This window comes from Acipenser ruthenus, chromosome 6, assembly GCF_902713425.1.
Source record: "Acipenser ruthenus chromosome 6, fAciRut3.2 maternal haplotype, whole genome shotgun sequence".
Taxonomy (NCBI): Eukaryota; Metazoa; Chordata; class Actinopteri; order Acipenseriformes; family Acipenseridae; genus Acipenser; species Acipenser ruthenus.
Window position 1 is genome coordinate 38,030,827 of NC_081194.1, and position 18,655 is coordinate 38,049,481.

General features: G+C 42.0%; 1 protein-coding gene across 8 annotated transcripts in view; it reads left to right on the forward strand.

Moving 5' to 3' along the window:
• Window positions 1-18,655, forward strand: part of fbxo16 (F-box protein 16) — a 93,025-nt gene that overhangs the window by 28,696 nt on the left and 45,674 nt on the right. For 6 of the 8 annotated variants that reach the window (XM_034018985.2, XM_059025361.1, XM_059025365.1 and 3 more), the window contains exons 2-4: window positions 7,495-7,614; window positions 15,064-15,209; window positions 16,005-16,040. In XM_034018985.2, the coding sequence (XP_033874876.1) occupies window positions 15,117-15,209; window positions 16,005-16,040 (129 nt within the window). In that variant the 5' untranslated portion in view covers window positions 7,495-7,614; window positions 15,064-15,116. The remainder of the gene's footprint in view (window positions 1-7,494; window positions 7,615-15,063; window positions 15,210-16,004; window positions 16,041-18,655) is intronic. The other 2 variants (XM_059025364.1, XM_059025363.1) reach the window with 2 other exon arrangements.

The window sequence follows — 18,655 nt, forward strand, 5'->3', positions numbered from 1 at the left end:
TGCAAACAAGAAATCTCTCAAGTTGTTTATTGCATTCATGCATTAATGGAAACGAGTTGGAACCATAGCTTACCTGTATTTTGGCGTCTAATAGATGTGGCTAATAGGAACATTGTTTTGAAGCCATTACACAGTGGTTGGTGTATCTTTTGCTAAGCATTGTTTTTTTGCTCAAGGTAGCCATTAAATTGCCAATCATATTTTTCCCTAGTGGTTTGCAAGGATACCAAATAAGTTTTCAGGAGAGAACGGCTTTGGCTGAAGATAGGAACATGGTGGATTTTGGAGGCATTTTAGACATGTATTTAATGAGGGATTGTACTGGACACATTGGGTCACCAGGCTTTTCAAACATGCTGCCTCGAAGCATAGCTTTATTTCTCTCAGTTGCATCAGAGTGGTTTTTTGTGTGTTCGTTGTAGATTACAGTTGCATATCTCAAGCCATTTTTGCCTGTATTTACTTTGAAAGCGATTGCGGGCAACGCTCGCAGACCTTCTCTGCCTCGATGGGCAAAGTGTAGCTGTATATCAAACCACACTTTATACAGAAGCCCTCTTGGTTCATTGGTAGTTAAGATGCCAGATGTTTTAAGTTTCTGTAGGTCAGGTTCAGAGATTAATTCATGTTTTTTGGATTTGTCTTTTCCGACCCTGTGCATTTTTTTAATCACCCCTATAAAAACATTGTTTGCTGTGGTAAACTCAACTTATATATTAAATGATTACTTTTCACAGGTTTTTACAAAGGAGGACATGGGCAACATGCCCCACATGTTGACCTGTTCCTATCCAGTTTTAAATAACTTTAGCATAACAGATGCAGAAGTGTTAAAGGGACTAGGAGCTCTTAAAATAAACAACCCCCCTGGGCCGGATGAGATCCTCCCAATAGTACTCAAAGAAATGAAAGAAGTTATTTACAAACCACTAACCAAGATCATGCAACAGTCTCTTGACACAGGGGTTGTACCGACAGACTGGAAAATTGCAAACGTAATACCGATCCACAAAAAGGGAGACAAAACCGAACCAGGTAACTACAGACCAATAAGCCTGACTTCTGTTATATATAAACTTATGGAAACTATAATAAGATCTAAAATGGAAAATTACCTATATGGTAACAATATCCTGGGAGACAGTCAGCATGGTTTTAGGAAAGGGAGATCGTGTCTAACTAACCTGCTTGATTTTTTTGAGGATGCAACATTGAGAATCGATAATTGCAAAGCATACGACATGGCTTATTTAGATTTCCAGAAAGCTTTTGACAAAGTCCTGCATAAAAGAATAATTCTCAAACTGAACGCAGTAGGGATTCAAGGAAATGCATGCACATGGATTAGGGAGTGGTTAACATGTAGAAAATAGAAAATACTGATTAGAGGAGAAACCTAAAAATGGAGCGAGGTAACCAGTGGTGTACCACAGGGATCAGTATTAGATCCCCTGCTATTCCTAATCTACATTAATGATTTAGATTCTGGTATAGTAAGCAAACTTGTTAAATTTGCAGATGACACAAAAATAGGAGGAGTGGCAAACACTGTTGCAGCAGCAAAGGTCATTCAAAATGATCTAGACAGCATTCAGAACCGGGCAGACACATGGGAAATGACATGTAATAGAGAAAAGTGTAAAGTATTGCATGCAGGCAATAAAAATTTGCATTTTAAATATCATATGGGAGATACTGAAATTGAAGAAGGGAACTATGAAAAAGACCTAGAGTTTGTCGACGCAGAAATGTCTTTATCTAGACAGTGTGGGGAAGCTATAAAAAAGGCCAACAAGATGCTCGGATATATTGTGAGAAGTGCTGAATTTAAATCAAGGGAAGTAATGTTAAAACTTTACAATGCATTAGTAAGACCTCATGTAGAATATTGTGTTCAGTTCTGGTCACCTTGTTACAAAAAGGATATTGCTGCTCTAGAAAGAGTGCAAAGAGCAACCAGAATTATCCCGGGTTTAAAAGGCGTGTTGTATGCAGACAGGCTAAAAGAATTGAATCTATTCAGTCTTGAACAAAGAAGACTACTCGGTGATCTGATTCAAACATTCAGAATCCTAAAAGGTATAGACAATGTCGACCCAGGGGACTTTTTTGACCTGAAAAAAGAAACAAGGACCAGGGGTCACAAATGGAGATTAGATAAAGGGGCATTCAGAACAGAAAATAGGAGGCACTATTTTACACAGAGAATTGTGATGGTCTGGAACCAACTCCCCAGTAATGTTGTTGAAGCTGACACCCTGGGATCCTTCAAGAAGCTGCTTGATGATATTTTGGGATCAATAAGCTACTAACAACCAAACAAGCAACATGGGCTGAATGGCCTCCTCTCGTTTGTAAACTTTCTTATGTTCTTATGTACACCTGTGCACTGCAAACCATTTTGCCACAAATCCTAATAACAGTATATATACACAATACAAAAGCAGCAATTTTATATTAAAATCCACTAAGATAAGAAAGCTAATTTATAAAAGTGCATTTTTAGTCTTGACTTGAAAACTGTCCCAGCTTCCCTGACAAATGAAGGCAGAGCATTCCGTATTTTAGGAGCTCTGCATCCTGTGATCTCAGAGTGCAGTTTGGACGATACAGGGTCAGTAACTCCTGCAAATAACTAGGTGCTAATCCATTCAGGGCCTTGTCAATTAACAGCAAAATTAAATCTATTGTTCACAGGGAGCCAGTGTAAAGAGGCCAAAACAGGAGTAATTGTGATTTGTGACTGTATTTGTACTCCACTGTCTAATACGATTTGCACTGTGGGCCTTGCGCGTATCTATATGGGGCGGTACAAACCTCAGTCACCTCATCTACAAATCGGGAAGCTCTATTAGCAGTGGTTTCCCGCTTTATGAAAGCTAATGTACGTGTTTAAAAAACTAATGCCAGTGATTATGTATGTGTTTACTCAGGGTTGGTCATATAAACTGCAGCGTAAAGTATCAGAAAAATGCTACTGCATAAAAAAAAACTAGTAGCAAATTAAGGGTTTTGGTAGCAAAATGCTACCAAATATACGCTAACTTCGAGCCTTCTTAAGTGTTAAATGTTGGTCCAGGCCTACCCCATTACCACCAGTACAAAATTTGTAGAACAAACAAGGTTACAACTCCGATTCACCATGCAGTCGCTAGGCCAGCTCTGCGTCAGGTCTGATTGCTTGCAATCTTTCCCGTAGTGTTTTGTGCCGCCTTGGTCTCTGCTTGCAGTACCACAGCGGCGTCCACACGATCCCAGTATGTGTACAAGTGGGGTGTTTTTCAGACAGTTTTTAAGGGTTTTGACCCCACGACCTGTCCCATGGCAGTTATACTGCAATTTTTCAGGACCTATTTGATGAGGGGAAATCCCCCTCTACATTTAAAGGTCTATTTGGCAGCCTAAAATTGATTCAATCTCCCCAGGAGCTCATTTCCTGGCAGGGCAAATTTTAAAAGGAGCTTGGCAGCTTCGGCCATCTATGAAGGACATTGTCTCTCGTTGGAGGTTTAATGTGGTGCTTGAGAAGCACTCATGAAGCCTCCCTTTGAGCCCTTGCATTCAGCTGAGCTGAATATTTATCTTTGAAAGTGGCTGTCTGTCTTGTAATCACATCCGCTATGCGGGTGAGTGAGATGCAAACATTTTTGATTGCGATTTCGATTTGCAGAAGCCAGGACAAAGGTTATGCTTCGTACCAATCCTGCTTTTTTTTGCCAAAAAACGATCTTAGCATTCCACATTAACCAGACTGAAATTGGAGGCTTTTCATCCGCCTCCTTTCCAGTCTGACAGGGAGCGGCAGCTCCATACGCTTTGTCCGGTGCAGGCATTAGGATATTATGTGGACAGAGCACAGAGTTGGAGGCAGTCTGAACAATTTTGTGTCTGTTATGGGGCTAAGTCCCATGGTAAAGCCCTGTCTAAGCAGAAGCTATCCAGAGGGATCTGGACTGGCCGTCAGGTGCATGCGTGAGCTGTAGGGGGTTCGGACACCCTGTGTATTCCCACGCTGTCAGGCAATGTCTTGTTGACAGGAGTCAAGAAATCGGCTGACATTGGCTGGGGGGGGGGTGGGACTATACAGGGTGAATGACTGAATAAAAGGGCACTGTTTTTTGTTCAGTTTTTTTATCACTATATCAGATAGTTAGCCTAGCGGGACCAAGCTGTCCCACAGTGTGTAGGAAGCCTGTTTCTCAGGGCTTCCACCGCTAGAGGGAGCAACGAGCCACGGTTAAAAACCTGATCACTTTATTTTGTAGTTTTTCCTTAAAGTATTTTGTTTTCCTTTTCCTTTCGTCTTTTCGAGTGCCCCGAACTGTCACAAAAGCATCTGCCAACTGAACAGGGACTAATAAATCTGGGCGCCTGTGCCAGCATTTCATATTTGAACTTTTGTGTCTGCCTTGTGTTTTCGCACACCCTTCCACACATGGTGCCAAAACACAGCAGTGCCCATTTAAAAAAATAAAAAATAAAAATAAATAAAATCGTGGATGCGATACAGTTTACTGAAATGATGACCTTTCTGCGCCAGACACTGACAGCGGCGGTGCAGGGAGGGGCTGGGGCTGCATCCAGATAACAGCAGCCTACTAAAATGACGGCTGAGGACCGCCCGGAGGCATACCTCCAACTATTTGATGGTTTGGCGGAGGCCAATCAGTGGCCCCAGGATCGGTTGGCTAGCTACCTACTGCCGCAGTTAATCGGGGAGACGCAAGCTGCTGCCCAAACCCTGTCCACAGTGGAGATGAGGGTCTACGCCACTGTTAAGACTATCAGGACATCAGTTTATCACCCTCAATCTGATGGTTTGGTAGAACGTTTTAATAAAACTCTAAAAAGCATAATGCGTAGATTCATTGAAAGTGATGTGCGCAACTGGGATAAGCTGATTCCTCCCCTGCTCTTTGCGATTAGAGAGGTACTGCAGGCTTCCACGGGGTTCTCCCTGTTTGAGCTGCTGTATGGACGGAGACCCTGGGGCGTGCTCGATCTCATCAGAGAGATGTGGGAGGAACAGCAAGATAATTCGATGAATATGGTCCGGTATGTGTTGGGTCTGCACAGGCGTCTCTTGAGTCTGCAGGTCAATGGGCTCGTGGCAATCTGCAGCAGGCACAACACAGACAGGAGACCAATTACAAAAGAGGGGCCCGCTTGCGCACATTTCAGCCGGGGGATAAAGTGCTTCTATTATTATCCAGCTCTGAGTGTAAATTCCTGGCATAGTGGGAAGGACCATTTGAGGTTAAACGCCAGGTTGGGATGGTGGGTTACAAGATTTGCCAGCCGGGACGAAGGAGGGAAAGCACATTTATCATGTTAACCTCCTGAAGCCTTAGCTGCAACGGGAGATGTTGTTAGCGACGCCGACCGATGACGTCACAGATTTGGGACCTGATCTTTCTGTCTTGGCGTGGATGGGGTCGGTTCAGGTTGGAAGTAACCTGACACCAAGACAGAAACGTGAGGTTCACAGTCTGGTGGCTGCTTCTCCTGACGTGTTCTCTCCAGTCCCGGGGCAGACTCGAGTAGCCCATCATCATATTGAAATTGAGCCGGGGACACGAGTTTGTCAGAGGCCATACCGCATACCTGAAAGTAAAAGGCAGGTAGTGAAAGCGGAGATTGAGGAAATGCTCAAGCTGAGGGTAATAGAAGAGTCCCAGAGTGACTGGAATAGTCCAATCATTTTAGTAGATAAGCCAGACGGGTCAACACGATTTTGCATTGATTTTAGAAGAGTCAATGAAAAATTGAAGTTTGATGCTTATCCCATGCCCCGGGTAGATGAATTGCTGGAGCGTCTAGGCACGGCTAATTTTATGACGACACTGGATTAAACGAAGGGATACTGGCAGATACCCCTAACCCCAGAATCACGGGAGAGAACAGCGTTTTCGACTCTGTGGCAGGATAGCGGCAGAGGGAAGACTCAGAGACAGAAAGTGCAGTGAAACCAAAATATTTTAATTAACAGAACACAAATAAAAAGGCACGATGGCCAACCAAAAAGACAAACACAAAACAGGCTTTAAACAAACCAAAAAAAACCACTCACTCTCTCTCTAACACACGTCTTCTCTCTGTTACAAACACTCACCCTACTAACATACCCAACCACTCCCTTTTATACAGGTGCCTGGGCTAATTGGGCAATTCGCACCTCATTAGCCCAGGCACATTCCACACATTCCACACATACTCACTGAACCATACCCCAAACTCACTCACATCCACTCTAAACAATACAAAAAACACAGAACCACCACAAAATAGGCTGCACCCCATCACAGACTCCCTTTGGGTTATACCAGTTTACTACCATGCCCTTTGGGTTGCATGGAGCACTGGCCACTTTCCAGCGGATGATGGATAGCATTTTGTGGCCCCATCAGCCGTACACCACTGCTTACATAGATGACGTGGTTATCCACAGTGAGGACTGGCCGAGTCATCTATGTAAGGTAGCGGCAGTGCCGCAATCCTTACGGGAGGCCTGGCTCACTGCTAACCCAAAGAAGTGTGCAATTGGGAAGAGAGAGTCTGAGTATTTGGGGTATCGGGTAGGAGTCGGCCAGATGAGACCGCTTGTTGCAAAGGTGAAAGCCTTGGCTGACTGGCCGACTCCTACCACAAAAAACCCAGGTGCGCTGTTTCTTGGGACTGGCGGGATATTATCATAAGTTCATCCCGAACTTTGCTACTCTCACTGTTCCCTTGACAGACCTAACCCGGAAGGCTGCCCCAAATATGGTCCCGTGGACGGAGCCGTGTCAGAGGGCCTTTCTCGCCTTGAAGAGAAGACTGTGTAGCAAGCCAGTGCTGTGCAGTCCGGACTTTAGTTGGAGGTTTACCCTAACGACGGATGCGTCCGAGACAGTTCTCGGGGCAGTGTTGTCCCAGGAGGTGCGGTGAAGTGAGCACCTGGTCCTGTATATCAGCAGGAAGCTCCATCCCTGCAAGAAAAACTATAGTACCATCGAGAAGGAATGTCTTGCAGTAAAATGGACAGTCGAGGCACTCCAGTACTAACTCCTGGGGTGACACTTCACCCTCGTCACAGATCATGCCCCCTTGGCATGGCTCCACCGAATGAAGGATAACAACGCCCGTATCACACGGTGGTACCTGGCGCTGCAGCCCTATGCCTTCAGGGTTGTTCACCGAGCAGGAAAACTGCACCAAAACACAGATTTTCTCTCTCGGGAAGGCATAGGGGTGTAGAATTTTCAAATGGACTGGTGGTACCATTCTGAGGGGGAGGATGTGTGAGAGGGGAGGGATCTGGACTGGCCGTCAGGCGCATGCGTGAGCTTGTAGGGGGTTCGGACACCCCGTGTATTCCCACGCTGTCAGACAATGTCTTCTTGACAGGAGTCAGCTGTGAAGAAATCATCTGACGCTCTGTCATTGGCTGGGGGGTGGGATTATACGGGTTGAATGACTGAATAAAAGGGCACTGTTTTGTATCCTCTCATACAGGAAGTATAGTGGAGTGTGACTTCACAGCAGGATCCTGAGACTCTGAAGGGAAACTGGAGCAGCAAGTCGTGGAGACAGTGCAGCAACTCCAGCGTGAGACACACAGACCCGGTGGTGCAAGTAAGCTATGCACCGGTTATTTTTTTTATCACTATATCAGATAGTTAGCTTAGCGGGACTGAGCCGTCCCACAGTGGATAAGAGAGGATATTGAGCAGTGCCTGTTTCTCGGGGCTTCTACTGCTAGAGGGAGTAACGAGCTGCGGTTAAAAAGCTGCACACTTTATTTTGTAGTTTTTCCTTAAAATATTTTGTTTTCCTTTTTCCTTTCGCCTTTTCACTTATTTGTTTTTGGTTTACACACCTATGTGTGTGTTGTATGAAGACGGGGCACAATACCATTGCTGCCAACTGAGCAGGGACTAATAAATCTGGGCACCTGTGCCGGTGTTTCATATTTGAACTTCTCTGTCTGCCTTGTGTTTTCCCACACCCTTCCACACACATGTTTAACCCTTTGCAGTCCTTTTGTTCAGTGCATCTCAGGCGCATCGGGTCCAATTTATTTTCACACGCGCAGTTTATTTTAAACGCGCTGTTTAAAAGTATTTTTTTTCACAGTAAAACAGGTTTAAAAGGCACTTGCATATCAACAGGACACTCAGTACAGCATCTCCAGCCCCGCCCCACCCCTTATTCGCTATATTTTTCACATACCTCGTAATAGTAGTATGTACCGATAAATCTTCTCCTGATCACTAGTTTTATCACCAAACTCCTCAATAATGCGATCCAAGTCATTATTTTATTACTATAACATCTAAAAAAGCTCTGCAAATGTCTGTGATATTCTTTGACTGCTGGATGCAGAAGCAGCTATCTTGTTTGTTTATGTCCATGTTATCTATGTGGTGTCGAGGCTATCTGTATTCATGAGATACGCCCCTTTTTTTTTCGGCTTCTCTCGGCTCCTATCGGTCTCACTCGGCCATTGGGTGGTTTTCTCGGCTTTTTCCAGAGAAAAAAACGACTAGAGACCTGTGTTTTACGTCTTTTTGATGATGTCGGACAGAGTCCGACATAGGACCGCAAAGGGTTAAATCGTAATAGCTGATCTATTTTTTCTAAGCTGGCTTTCTGTACATTTTAATATATTTTGATTAGATGACAATAGAAAGAAAACAACATGTTATGATCTACAATAAATAGGCCCAATGCTTAATTTTTAAATTATTATTGTGTTGTTATATACTGCTAGTTCTGGGGGGAGAATGTACACAATTGAAAGTCGCATATGTTTATTTTTAGTTTTAAACAAATTAGTTTTGCTTTTGTTGAATAGCAAATCTTTTTCATGGGTAAGAAAATAAATGGGAGTTATTGTTTACATTTACATATACGAAGAGTTGTCAGACTGATGTGTAAATGTATACAACACTTCCTCCTTTGTGTTTGGGGGGGGGTGTCTTCACACAAGGGGTGGTCGATATGACATCATCAGGCACGCACTACTTTTCAGAGGCTATGCGTGCACATACAGGGCCAACACTGGCTCAGGTCTGTGCTAAAGTGTAAACGGATGGCTCAAGTGATAGTAACCTTTTAACACTTGAACTACCAGGCTTACATACATATCTAAAACTACCGCAGCGGTCTTTTTTACGTTATACTAAAATGCGTATAAAACTACTGCAGCGTCGCACACTACGAAACTGTTCTGTGTTAAATGTAGTCAAAACAGAGTGTTTATTTTAACATACCAAACATAGTGCTTACCTTTAGTTCCGATTTCCTCACTTGTATTTTCCCATCATTTCTTTGTAAATCAGACGTTCCCCCATCTTGTCTGTGACATTTGCAGCGTAAAAACTTTGGTTTGCGAAAAATGTAGCTTTTTGATGTTATTGTTTGTTTTCCTTCGGGATATTGTCTGTGACACAGCTTTTGCAGCCTGCTTGTTACACGTGAGGGAAACCTGTAACAACACGAGCCAGAGATTTGTTTGTTTGACTGTTTTATACAAGAGTTTTCTGTTTACCTTTTATTTTGTGCCTGAGTTTGACTCTGTTAGCTATTCAACGGTAATTTCCGTCTCCAGTCTTGCAATAGCTGGTTTGGTACATTATTATTCAGTAACTTTTTTTGTTTGTTTTTCAATATAAATCACGCCTAAGACGTGCTGTGCAGTCCTGCGTTCTATTGGTCTATTCATTTTAACTAGAAAATAAGTATTTTTAAATAGAAAATAAGTAGATAAATCACGTCTGACGGCTGTGTGGTCTAGTGGTTAATGAAAAGGGCTTGTAGCCAGGAGGTCCCCGGTTCAAATCCAACCTCAGCCACTGACTCATTGTGTGACCCTGAGCAAGTCACTTAATCTCCTTGTGCTCCGTCTTTCGGGTGAGACGTAATTGTAAGTGACTCTGCAGCTGATGCATAGTTCACACACCCTAGTCTCTGTAAGTCGCCTTGGATAAAGGCGTCTGCTAAATAACCAAATAATAACGACCTGTAGCTATTCAAAACAAGCGCGAAGCTCTTAAATTCAGCAGCACTAAGCCAATCCCACCGTTTTTTACTATGACAGTCGAAATGACATCTGCGGTAGTTCTAGGTATAACTTATTATATCTCCATAAGTTTCTGCAACCTTTGGGTCTAGTGGTTTGAGATGTTTAATATACAGTGCCTATAGAAAGTCTACACCCCTTGAACTTTTTTCACATTTTGTTGTGTCAGTGCCTCAGAGTTTCATGCATTTAAATGATGATTTTTTTCCCACTTATCTACACACCATACTCCACACTGTTAAGTGGGAAAAAGTTTTTATTGAGAAAAAAATGATATATTAAAAATACAAAACTGAAAGATCATAACTGGATAAGTCGCCACCCCCCTAATACTTGGTAGAAGCACCTTTGGCAGCAATTACAGCTGTGAGTCTGTTGGGATAGGTCTCTACCAACTTTGCACACCTATATTTGGCAATATTTGACCATTCGTCTTTACAAAACTGTTCAAGCTCTGTCAAGTTCCTTGGGGGGCGTTGATGGACAGCAATCTTCAAGTCATGCCACAAATTTTCGATTGGATTTAGGTCGGGGCTCTGACTGGGCCACTCAAGGACATTTACCTTTTTGTTCCTTAGCCACTCCAGTGTAGCTTTTGGCTGTGTGCTTTGGGTCGTTGTCATGCTGAAAGGTGAACCTCCGTCCCAGTTTCAGCTTTCTTGCAGAGGGCAGCTCTGTACTTTGCTCCTTTCATTTTCCCTTCTATCCTGACAAGTGCCCCAGTCCCTGCCGATGAGAAACATCCCCATAACATGATCCTACCACCACCATGCTTCATAGTAGGGATGGTGTTCTTTGGGTGATGCGCTGTGTTGGGTTTGCGCCAAACATAGCGCTTTGCATTTAGGCCAGAAAGTTCCATTTTAGTTTCGTCAGATCACAAAACGTTTTGCCACATGGCTACAGAATCTCCTGAGTGTTTTTTTGCATACTTCAAACGGGATTCAAGGTGGGCTTTCTTGAGTAATGGCTTCCTTCTTGCCACCCTACCATACAGGCCAGATTTGTGGAGTGCCTGGGATATTGTTATCACATGCACACTTTGACCAGTCTTGGCCATAAAAGTCTGTAGCTCTTGCAAAGTTGCCATTGGCCTCTTGGTAGCCTCTCTGATCAGTCTCCTTTGCTCGGTCATCCAGTTTGGAGGGACGGCCTGATCTAGGCAGGGTCTTGGTGGTTCCATACACCTTCCACTTAAGAACATAAGAAAGTTTACAAACGAGAGGAGGCCATTCAGCCCATCTTGCTCGTTTGGTTGTTAGTAGCTTATTGATCCCAGAATCTCATCAAGCAGCTTCTTGAAGGATCCCAGGGTGTCAGGGTGTTCCAGACCCTCACAATTCTGTGTAAAAAAGTGCCTCCTATTTTCTGTTCTGAATGCCCCTTTATCTAATCTCCATTTGTGACCCCTGGTCCTTGTTTCTTTTTTCAGGTCAAAAAAGTCCCCTGGGTCAACATTGTCTATACCCTTTTAGGATTTTGAATGTTTGAATCAGATCACCACATAGTCTTCTTTGTTTAAGACTGAATAGATTCAATTCATGTGATGGTCCTGATGCATAATATCATCAAATGATAATTTAATGAAAGACTATTTTGTCAAGACAAATTTAATGAGTTAGGGTAGTTTGTATTCATAAAGTAGTAGTAAACAAAATAGCAGGGTTGGTGGCAACATCACCTCCTCTCCAGAGCAGGGGACCCCGATGCAATTCGGGGGAACCTAGGAGCGGTGTCTGGGGTTGCAGCTGCATCGCCTGGGGACCCTATGAATGGGTAACCAAGGGGAGCTTCAGATGACCTCAGGGCCGAGCCTTAGGACTATTAAGGGAAGCAACTGGGTACCTTCGTGGAGTGCTGGGAGATCCTGACACAGCTACAAAGGCTCCTAAACCAGTTAATTCACTTTCCATATAAAAAATAAATAAAAGGTACATAGAGTAATTCCTGAATGCTGAGCTGTGCTGAGCGAGTGCAGTCTAATGGCTGTTTTAGATGACAAAGGTAGTGATTCAAAATATAAACTTTTAAATAAAATAAAATTGTCAAATTTCAATTGATGTTTTTTGGGGAAGGGTGGTGGGCAATTCACTGACACACATGGGAGACAGAAGGTTTTATTTGTAACGCCGCTCAGGCGCACTGATTTATTTTTACCCGCCGTGGGCGCTTTTGTCCGTGGCCTGAATATTGGCAACAGTAAACAGGACCACGGGGTTACCAATACTGGTATACAGTCCAGTGCACATACAAGTGCTCAAAAATAATAATGAAAACAAAAGGCAAAAGAAAAAGGGAAAATAAAACACAGTAATCAAACTACAAAACGAAAGTGCTGCTTACGCAGTGCCCCCACTGCCACTAAGCCGGTCAATACAACCTACGTTCTGCTATTTTCTATACACTGGGGTGGTCAGAGTTCCCCGTATAACTACACACGTCCCCTCGGGTACATAATTATTTTTTTTATTTTTTTGTTAATTTTAAGGTAGGCTTTCTGTCAGCCGTGCTTGCCTGCTCTTTCTTTACACTGACGTCTTCCGCCAGGGTCACTGGGTATCCTCTCTCCGGCCACCCGAATGCACAACTAAGAGCAGTTCTTATGGTCCGAGCAATCCCCAAAGGCCCGCCTCTCAGCCAGTCAGAGAGAGAGAAAGCCAACACAGCCTCTTCCCCACCTCTCCGTGTCATCGCCATGACTGACAGGCGGCTCTTACGAGACTGCTGCCCTCTTCCTATAGAACCACGCATACACCAGATAGTCAGCACAGATCTCCCCTGTTACAGGAAGTCAATGTAGAATTAGATTTTGACCTTCCACAAAAACTGCTTCAAAGGAAGGCGACAAGAGCGATAAAACAGTACAAAAGTTGATATCACTTTACATTACATTACTAAAAAAGGTTCAGGAATACTGTGGCAAAATGGTTAGTAGTGCGCAGGTGTGTAGGTGATGCAGTGCTCCAAACAACGGCAGACAACTAAGTTCACAGTCCAAACAGTTCTTTAAATTTTCCTTAACACAGTTTGGCACCGTTAAATAATAATACTGGCTTTACACAGCAATGTGTATTGCTAGTAATAAACTACGGGGTTCAGTCCCGAAATAATAATACAATAACAATAACACTCAACACAGACACGGCCACTTCTCCAGACAGTGCGTGCTCTCGTGCAGGTGTGGTGAAAGACAACAATAGTGGTGCAGCAGTGCAGTGTAGTCCGGGCTTATGCTGGCCTGTAGCGATAGCTCCCAGTACATATTAGCCGTTGTGACAGGATGGTCGAGGTGGTGTAAATGATTATAATGTCCACAACTGTAATTGCTGTACATCAGCTGCTGGCAATATTTATTTTGTTAGAAGGTGAAGGTAACAGAAAGAAAACAACTCAAATCTTCACTACCAACCAGTGGTAGCCTTTAAATTGTCTGTGTGCCAATTTATCACTGCCAGTCTGACACCATTACCTCCACCAGAGTACCCTTACCTACAATGGTAGTTGTGTAAGACTCTGGTGTACAATACCCTTGATTATTCAACTCACACAGACCACTATTTACACTATATACATTCAGCAGTGTATACCTGACATGCACTTGGTTGGTTTGCTTTTGAGTGGGGTTTTGCAGTCTCTTTGCAACTACTCCGTTGCTTTGTTTAAACAGTAGTAAGTACTTATTTGCTTCACTTACTGTCTTCCAAGGAAACCTTTATTCCATTCTGGTTCCCTTGTTCCGGTTACTCCTGCGCTGAGCACATGGCCAGTCAGCTTTTCCAACAGACTTTGGTTTAACTGGACTTAGAGGCTAGACTCCACACTCAGCGGTCCAGGCTTTGTTTTATGTCCAAAAAGACACTTTTTGACCAAACAAATTTCCTTTTGTTTAACTTGTCTGCAAACCCCCTCACTCTTCACTAACTCCAACCACTTCATCCCTGTGCAAACTCCCCTTGCCCCTCTTAAAGATGGCCACCTTTCAGATCCGGGTCACAGGTCAATCACAGAGTTCTCTTTCTCTTCCTAGATAGGTCTATCATTTCCCATAGCTCTATCTGAAACAGCGCCACCCATCAAAAGTGGTCACTCCATTGCTGTTACAACAAACCATAATTTTATAACAGTTGTATCTATTTCCGGTTAAAACGCATATCAACTAAATATTATAATTCTCTATGTTACAATATAAGACACCCCCACTGTTCTATATTCGTAACATTAGTGATTATAAACCTATTTATTACACCGTCTAACAAGAACAAACAGTAACAGTTAGACAGACAGACAAACAAACTAAACACTCCGTTTTTACTTCCGTTTCCTTACGAGTCCTTTCAGTAACCATAACAAAAGAATAGATTGCATCATCACATCCCCTGAAATACCCTTAGTCATGCCCCCTGCAATAGCTAGTTCAATCCCGTATCCTCCAATCCATGACTGACACATCACGTACCGCATTAGGGCGATGACTTCTGGCATTGTGACTCCACCCCCTTCCTGGATGGCTGGCTTCTGACTGACCCTGGAATGAACTGCCAAACCATCCAGTATGGGGCACACTGTTCCTGTTATACATAAGAACATAAGAAGAACATAAGAAAGTTTTCAAACGAGAGGATGTCATTCAGACCTTCTTGCTTGTTTGGTTGTTAGTAGCTTATTGATACCAGAATCTCATCAAGCAGCTTCTTGAAGGATCCCAGGGTGTCAGCTTCAACAACATTACTGGGAGTTGGTTCCAGACCCTCATAATTCTCTGTGTAAAAAGTGCCTCCTATTTTCTGTTCTGAATGCCCCTTTATCTAATCTCCATTTGTGACCCCTGGTCCTTGTTTCATTTTTCAGGTCAAAAAAGTCCCCTGGGTCGACATTGTCTATACCTTTTGGGATACAGCGCCCTCACAGATAGGGAGGGAGATTGTTGACTAGTATTCAAAGTACAGAGAAGGCTTAATTAAGTTTCTTATTCATTTAATAATATATTTCTTTATTTGCAGAATAGCTCCTGTTTCAGTCTTGAAACACAAAAGTCCCCCTATTGGGAAATAAAATGGCCTTTGCTCCAAGGACCACAAATGGATCAAAGATGCAGACAAAGATGAGCACCTGGACACCCTTAAACCACCAGCAATCCAATGATCAGGTAACGGAAGTGACATTTTAAATACTGACAAGCAAAACCTTGTTTAAGACAAGGCAGTGTGCCAAAGGAGTGTTCTTTAACTGATCGTTCAAAGTTCTCTCTTGTGATGCTAGTTTTAAAGCCTTGAATATTAACATTAAAACATTATAATGACATTAAATATGAAAAGGGCTGGGGACAACCCTGGATTGGGAGTAGAATATTGTGATATGTGATTTCACGTGTGATTGAGAATAGAATATTGTGATATGTGAGTTCACATGTGATTGGGAGTAGAATATCGTGATGTGTGGTAATTTAATATTTGTAGGTAGTTGACTACCTTTTGTATAATTTACCTTTTTAATTTAATATTTGTAGGTAGTTGACTACCTTTGTACCATTTCAGGTTATTCACTGGACTTGAACTGCTTACATTTCAATAAAAACTGGAAAAATGGGGTGTTCTAAAACTTTTGACCGGTAGTGTATATCACATCAAATTGTCATGGAAATACCTGCTTTCCAAATACAGTAACAACTTCTTAATGGAGATTGTAAATGTAAAAATATGATGTTGAGAATGATTACGAAGTATTGTAGTCATTGGTATCTGCTGGGCTGAGTGCAGTTGCTAGGTCGACAGAATTTCATAATTCACTACTATACCTTGGTTGATAATGCAAATACATTTGCATCTTATATGTCGTCAAACTTTTTTTTTTTTTTATCTTACTGCTTAGTTGATCAGAACTTTTGACTAGAGGGGATAGTTCCTTTGCACATGCTTTACTACCGTTTTTTTTTATTCGTCAGGTTTTTGACGAAAGGAAGAATCTGCTTGGCAAATGGGTAAGATAATGGGAAACATCACTTTTGCCCTTAGACCATTGTTATAATGTACAGTAGACTAGGCATTGTCACAGGAACAAGTGCTGGAAACACAGTGAGTGATGGCCATCATTAACCCCTTTACAGCCAAGCGTTTTTGTCATTGATGTCACCCCCTAGCAAGCACTTAATAACACAGTAGGACATTTCTTAAATAAAATGTTACCTTAGGTAACAATTTAACATTAATTATGGAACCTATCATTATTATACTCAACTTAACCAACTGCATCACATGGTAAAATAACAAACAACTGCAAAGAAAATGTCAACAGGTTGCTTAACAATACAAACAGTGTATAATATTACCAAAAGTTTGTACAAAAATAAACATGGTTTCTGCATATGTCAATACAACAATATACAGGATATGGGCCTCATTCACTAAACAGCAGTAAATGACCAGAATTACCGCGTGGCAGGGGGAAGCCACACTGCATGGAAAAATGAAGCAGCGGTAGCTCTATTCACTAAGCTAATTATATGCACAAATAAAGTGAGTTAAATGATTAATTTGCAAGTTGTCACAACGAACGGAATTATGCATGAGGTTTACACACACACTATATATATATATATATATATATATATATATATATATATATATATATATATATATATATATATATATACATATACACACACACACACACACAGTGCCTATAGTAAGTATTCACCTCCCTTGGACGTTTTCACATTTTAAATTTGGATTTTTTTTCCTTTTGATTTACACAACCGACTCAACACTTTCAATGTGTGAAAAAATGGGAAATGGGGGGGTGAAAAAACAAATGAATTAAAAATAAAAATCTGAACAGTCTTCATTAGATAAGTATTCACCCCCTTGACACTCCTAAATAAGCTCAGGTGCAACCAATTGCCTTCAGAATTCACACAATAAGTTAAATGGAATCCATCTGTGTGCAATAAAAGTGGTTCACATGATTTCAGATACACCTGTCTCTGTAAGGTCACACAGTTGGGTAGCGCATTCAAAGCAAAGATACTACCAAGAAGACCATGGAGCTTTCAAAACAACTCCTGGATAAAGTTGTGGAAAGGCACAGATCAGGGCAGGAGTATAATTGCCTTCAGAGTACTTGGAACTGCAAACACAAGTCAAAAAGAAAGTTAGAAAGGCCAAGAGAGAGATAGAAAACAATATTGCTAAGGGGGCTAAAACCAATTCCAAAATGTTTTTCCAATATTATAAAAGCAAGAGAACATTCAAAGAGGAGGTTAAATGTCTAAGAGACACAAATGGCAAAATCATAGATGAAGAAAAAAAAATAGCAAATATATTAAATGACTACTTTTCACAGGTTTTTACAAAGGAGGACACGGACAACTTGCCCGACATGTCGACCTGCTCCTATCAAGTTTTAAATAACTTTAGCATAACAGAGGCAGAAGTGTTAAAGGGACTAGGAGCTCTTAAAATAAACAAATACCCTGGGCCAGATGAGATCCTCCCAATAGTACTCAAAGAAATGAAAGAAGTTATTTACAAACCGCTAACCAAGATCATGCAACAGTCTCTGGACACAGGGGTTGTACCGACAGACTGGAAAATAGCAAACGTAATACCGATCCACAACACAAAAATAGGAGGAGTGACAAACACTGTTGAAGGTCATTCAAAATGATCTAGACAGCATTCAGAATTGGGCAGACACATGGCAAATGAAATTTAATAGAGAAAAGTGTAAAGTATTGCATGCGGGCAATAAAAATGTGCATTATAAATATCATATGGGAGATACTGAAATTGAAGAAGGAATCTATGAAAAAGACCTTGGAGTTTATGTTGACTCAGAAATGTCTTCATCTAGACAATGTGGGGAAGCTATAAAAAAGGCCAGCAAGATGCTCGGATATATGTGAGAAGTGTTGAATTTAAATCAAGGGAAGTAATGTTAAAACTTTACAATGCATTAGTAAGACCTCACCTAGAATATTGTGTTCAGTTCTGGTCACCTCGTTACAAAAAGGATATTGCTGCTCTAGAAAGAGTGCAAAGAAGAGCAACCAGAATTATTCCGGGTTTAAAAGGCATGTCATATGCAGACAGGCTAAAAGAATTGAATCTATTCAGTCTTGAAGAAAGAAGACTACGCGGCGATCTGATTCGAACAGTCAAAATCCTAAAAGGTATAGACAATGTCGACCCAGGGGACTTTTTTGACCTGAAAAAAGAAACAAGGACCAGGGGTCACAAATGGAGATTAGATAAAGGGGCATTCAGAACAGAAAATAGGAGGCACTTTTTTACACAGAGAATTGTGAGGGTCTGGAACCAACTCCCCAGTAATGTTGTTGAAGCTGACACCCTGGGATCCTTCACGAAGCTGCTTGATGAGATTCTGAGATCAATAAGCTACTAACAACCAAACGAGCAAGATGGACTGAATGGCCTCCTCTTGTTTGTAAACTTTCTTATGTCCTCAACTGGGCAGGTAACCTGAGCCCCCCCTAAGGAAAATCCTGGTTGCGCCCCTGCAAGTGACACAAATGACAGGCTTGTTGTTGATTTAAACACTAAAGTGTTTTAGTAGGAGAAATATTTTCACGCAAGG